The sequence below is a fragment of the Hylobates moloch genome, unplaced genomic scaffold (genome assembly GCF_009828535.3).
Source record: "Hylobates moloch isolate HMO894 unplaced genomic scaffold, HMol_V3 SCAFFOLD_3, whole genome shotgun sequence".
Classification (NCBI taxonomy): Eukaryota; Metazoa; Chordata; class Mammalia; order Primates; family Hylobatidae; genus Hylobates; species Hylobates moloch.
The window spans coordinates 8,657,491-8,662,836 of NW_026652278.1; the positions used below are offsets into that span (position 1 = coordinate 8,657,491).

A 5,346-nucleotide genomic window follows, 5' to 3' on the forward strand; every position below is an offset into this window, starting at 1 on the left:
GATCCGCCTGCCTGGGCCTCCCAAAGTGCTGGGATTACAGGCGTGAGCTACTGCACCCAGCTGAACCTTTTTCTTTAATAAATGCAGAGGTTAACTTATTTACACTTTTGGAGGGCATTTACCACCACAGTTTATTGTAGATTACTTGGCTTATTACCTACTCTTTGTGTACTTGCTGCCATGTTCTGCACAAGCACAGCTCGGAGAAGACATACTCTAAATCCTAAAGTAACTTTCCTATACAGAGGGTTGAACTGAGAAGCTGTCCTGGAATCTCTCTCCGCAGACATCACATGGCTTACTCCTTTCCTTCATTCAGGTCTTTACTCAAATGGCACCTTATCAGAGAGGCCTTGCCTGACCAACTTAATGGAAATAGCATCTGCCAGGCACTCTGCCCCCTTTACCTTACGTTCTTTTTCTTTTTAGTCTTCTCACTATCCATCATATTACATATTTATAAATAAATATATTTATTATCCCTTGCCAGAATGTAAACTCCACGAGAGCAGGGACTGTGTGCTTGTTCACTGCTCTATCTCAGCACCCAGCACAATGCCTAACACTTAGTAGGTGCCTCACTAACACTGGTTGAATAAATTTGTTGAAACAATGCCCTTGTACGATATATCCTTCTATTCTAAGTCGATCCTTCAAATCAATTAATGAAGTTTCGAGTTTAAAAACATTTCCAGTTTAAAGTGAGAATCTATGGGAGTGGGGAAAGACTGACACTTTACAGCCTAGTTTTTGTATTTGATTTGAGGAGGGGGAGTGTCCTAAAATACCAAATCATCACAGAGCATTTCTTAAACTTAGGAAATATATAGGCTGGGCACGGTGGCTCTTGCTTGTAATCCCAGCACTTTCGGAGGCCGAGGTGGGTGGACTGCCTGAGGTCAGGAGTTTGAGACCAGCCTGGCCAACATGGAGAAACCCCGTCTCTACTAAAAATACAAAAACTAGCCAGGTGTGGTGGTGCGCACCTGTAATCCCAGCTACTAGAGCGGCTGAGGCAGAAGAATTGCTTGAACCCAGGAGACGGAGGTTGCAGTGAGCCGAGATTGTGCCACTGCACTCAAGCCTGGGTGACAGAGCAGGACTCCATCTCAAAAAAAAAAAAAAAAAAAAAAAGAAATATATATATTCCCTTTTAAAAAAAAAACTCTCTGAGATCCAAAGGAGTGTCCATGACTACTAATTTGAGAAACACTGCCTAAATAAGCTCGTTTTACCCTATGAAAATCTTTCAGTTATGAATTCTCACCACAAAAGCAGTTTTGTCTTGTCACAAGCGAAAGACAAAACAAAACAAATACCCACTTTCAAAAAATCAAAGTGAAAAAATAATTTCATATTCACACAGAACTTTAGACCTTAAGAACATAGCTAAGGCCGGGCGCGGTGGCTCATGCCTGTAATCCCAGCACTTTGGGAGGTCGAGGCGGGCGGATCACGAGGTCAGGAGATCGAGACCATCCTGGCTAACACGGTGAAACCCCGTCTCTACTAAAAATACAAAAAATTAGCCGGGCGCGATGGCGGGTGCCTGTAGTTGCAGCTACTCGGGAGGCTGAGGCAGGAGAATGGAGTGAACCCAGGAGGTGGAGCTTGCAGTGAGCTGAGATACTGCCACTGCAGTCCGGCCTGGGCGAAAGAGCGAGACTCCGTCTCAAAAAAAAAAAAAAAAGAACATAGCTAGATTCCTAATATTCTACAGTATTGGGTTGCTGGATTTAGCAAAAAAGATACAAGACACACAATAAAATTTTAATTTCAGATAACAAATAATTCTTTTGTAAGTTTTGAGATATACTATAAATTGCTATTTATCTAAAATTCAAATTAACTGAGTGTGCTATATTTCATCTGGTAACCCTACAACAGTCTTCCATTTGTGGAATAACGATATAACTCAACAGTGACATCAAGACATTCTAGGTCAGATGCGGTGGGTCACACCTGTAATCTCAACATTTTAAGAGGCCAAAAACGGAAGATCACTTAAGGCCAGGAGTTTGAGATCAGCCTGGGCCACCTGGCAAGACCTTGTAATTTTTTTTTTTTAAAGGACATTCTAAAGCGAAGTACAAGAGGAATGTTTATACATCTACTGGTCTGGAGTATCTGATCCACTGTTACTTTATAGTAGGAGTTGGCAAACTATGGCATGGGGACTAATTCTAGCCTAATGCTTATTACTGTATGGCCTGTAAGCTAAAAAATGGTTTCTATATTTTTATTTCATTTTATTATTATTACTTTTGTTGCCCAGGTTGGAGTAAAATGGCGCGATCTCGACTCACCACAACCTCTGCCTCCCAGGTCAAGCGATTTTCCTGCCTCAGCCTCCCTAGTAGCTGGGATTACAGGCATGCGCCACCACGCCCGGCTAATTTTATATTTTCAGTAGAGACGGGGTTTCTCCTTGTTGGTCAGGCTGGTCTTGAACTCCTGACCTCAGGTGATCTGCCCGCCTCAGCCTCCCAAAGTGCTGGGATTACAGGCATGAGCTACCGTGTCCAACTAATAACAGTCACTTGAATTTTTTATTGTCTATAGATGCTTTCTCCCAATAATAGCAGAGTTGAATATTTGCTATTGTGACCATATGGCTTACAAAGCCCACAAAGTTTACTATCTGGCCCTGTACAAAAAAGTATGCTAGCCCCAGGTCTACAGATGAGTGGTTTTAAATTAATTTCTTGACTGGACAAAATAAGTATGTACTACAAATACAAAAGTAAATTGTTGGTTCTTCAACCTTAAAATTGAAATTATTGTCAAGGATTCCACATCTATAATTGTGGCAAAGTTAATACAAACAGCCATGGTCATATAAAACACAGTTGCAAACTATTGGCATTGGTGAAAATTTCTATGAAATCTAGCACCACGTCTTGCAGAGTAGATATTAAGGGATATCTCTTGAATTAATTTTTTTCAACACGTAGCTGCTTGTTCTTACAGTAATCTTGCCATATACATAAACTGTGATATTAGTAGGCACTCAAGAAATAGAGTAAAGGACCCATTTTTAGTAGTCCATGGACATTAGGGGTATCACAAACCCTTACATATGGAACTATATTACATTATTAAATAGCTAGTTGTAGTATCCTAGGCCATAGTCTTCAAAGCTGCCTCTGGAAAAACCCATGATGTATATATTCCTATTCCTATCATTAAGTTCTACCATTAACACTGAAGAGATGAAAGGTACAATAACTTAATTGCATTCAATTTACTAATGGAATCACCTCCCTGTAAAATCAGTTTTTATTAATGGAAGCTAAGATTGCTGACATCAAACCAAATGCAGTTCCTCCTTCTGCAGTGTACCATTTTGCTTTGTAAAGACAACCAAAAACCCCACACATAGGTTTAATGAGTTTGAATCATTCACTATCAATATCACTTAAAATAATCCCCCAATTTGGTGGCCAAATTATATACCTCCTTTAAGAGAGAAGTGATTTAGTTTCACAAAGCATTTCCAATCAGAGGCCAATGACGTTAAAAGAAAATGTGTAAAATAAAGACACTGAAACAGACAGGATCTGCTCCTCCTGTGGGCTCCACAGCCTATGCATTTCCCATCACTCAGTAGTGGGCCTGTCACTTCCCTATTTCACTGTGACTAGTGAAAGAACTAGTCACAAAGAACTAAACACGCAACTTCAAGGAAATACAAAATAGACCCTGCACCGAACGCTCCTGTTTACATTCTCCATTTTGCATCAGGGCAAAGAAAACACACAACCGTGTCTAACAAATATCAATAGTGACAGCCACGGTTTCACTCGTAGCATCCCCACGACAACCTGTGAGACCGGCGGGCGGGGCTGAGTACCTCGCTTCCTGGACTAAACGCCCGGCCTCTAGACTCCTTCCCGACCCCGTGCGCCCCTCTTAAGTCTAGAAGCCCGACTTTCAGGGAGGGGCAGGCGCTCGGTTTCCACCGAGCGACTCCTGACACTGCAGGAGGCCAGGTGGGACAGCTTTGCTGCACGGGAGACGGCTGTGCCGGGACGGCCGAGCGGCTGAGCGCGCGAAGCCAGGGGGCCTGTCCCAGGGGCAAAGGAGCCCCCAGAGGCAAAAGCTCACCGGGGGCGGGAGCCGCCCCGGTCACCAGCTCCTCCGGCCGGCTCTGGTGCCCAAGGGGCGAGCCGCATGAGGTCCCGGCTTGGCCGCGAGCGCCGGCCTGAGACAGAGGCTGAAAGCCCCCAGCGGGCTCGGCAGGGGGCCCGGCACCTACGTGGTCCGCGTTGCTGTTGGCGCTGTGGAAACACACAGCACTGAAGGTGTAGCCCGAAATGGACGCCGCCATGATGGAAATCTCCAGCTCCCCCATCATGCCCCGCGGAGGGCACACGACCTTCCGGAAGGCCCAACCCCTTGGCATCATGGGAAGTGGAGTCTGCGGCGGGCAGCGGCCGAGGGCCCTGAGCTCTCAGTCTCCAAGGCTGAGGAACGCCGGTTTTCGCGATCGGAAGGACCCCGGCAGCCTGTCCTCCGCAGTGGTGTCGCTTTCGACACGCCTCAGACAGCCATTGATAGTTCCGCAAACAGTTCTTTCCCTTAATATTAAAAGACAACATTCTAGCCGGGAGCAGTGGCTCACGCCTGTAATCCCAGCACTTTGGGAGGCCGAGGCGGGCAGATCACCTGAGGTCAGGAGTTCGAGACCAGCCTGACCAACATGGAGAGACCCTGTCTATATTGAAAATACAAAAATTAGCCGGGAGTGGTGGCACATGCCTGTAATCCCAGCTACTCGGGAGGCTGAGGGAGGAGAATGGCTTGAACCCGGGAGGCGGAGGTTGCGGTGAGTTGAGATCGTGCCATTGCACTCCAGCCTGGGCAACAAGAGCGAAGCTTCGTCTCAGAAAAAAAAAAAAAGGCCAACATTTAGGCTTTGCACGGTGGCTCACGCCTGTAATCCCAGCACTTTGGGAGGCCGAGGTGGGCGGATCACGAGGTCAGGAGTTTGAGACCATCCTGGCTAACATGGTGAAACCCCGTCTCTACTAAAAATACAAAAAATTAGGCCGGGCGCGGTGGCTCAAGCCTGTACTCCCAGCACTTTGGGAGGCCGAGGCAGGTGGATCACGAGGTCAGGAGATCGAGACCATCCTGGCTAACACGGTGAAACCCCGTCTCTACTAAAAAATACAAAAAAATTAGCCGGGCGTGTTGGTGGGCGCCTGTGGTCCCAGCTACTCGGGAGGCTGAGGCAGGAGAATGGCGTGAATCCAGGAGGTGGAGGTTGCGGTGAGCCGAGATCGCGCCACCGCACTCCAGCCTGGGGGACAGAGAAAGACTCCGTCTCAAAAAAAAAAAGTA

At 46.3% G+C, this 5,346-nt stretch overlaps 1 protein-coding gene across 1 annotated transcript in view; it reads right to left on the reverse strand.

Moving 5' to 3' along the window:
• The window catches only part of ABRAXAS2 (abraxas 2, BRISC complex subunit), a 37,009-nt gene extending 32,663 nt beyond the window's left edge, over nt 1-4,346 (reverse strand). Inside the window, exon 1 of the mRNA XM_058437006.1 lies at nt 3,854-4,346. Within this exon, the coding sequence (XP_058292989.1) occupies nt 3,854-4,330 (477 nt within the window). The 5' untranslated portion in view covers nt 4,331-4,346. The remainder of the gene's footprint in view (nt 1-3,853) is intronic.
• Nucleotides 4,347-5,346: the final 1,000 nt, after the last annotated feature.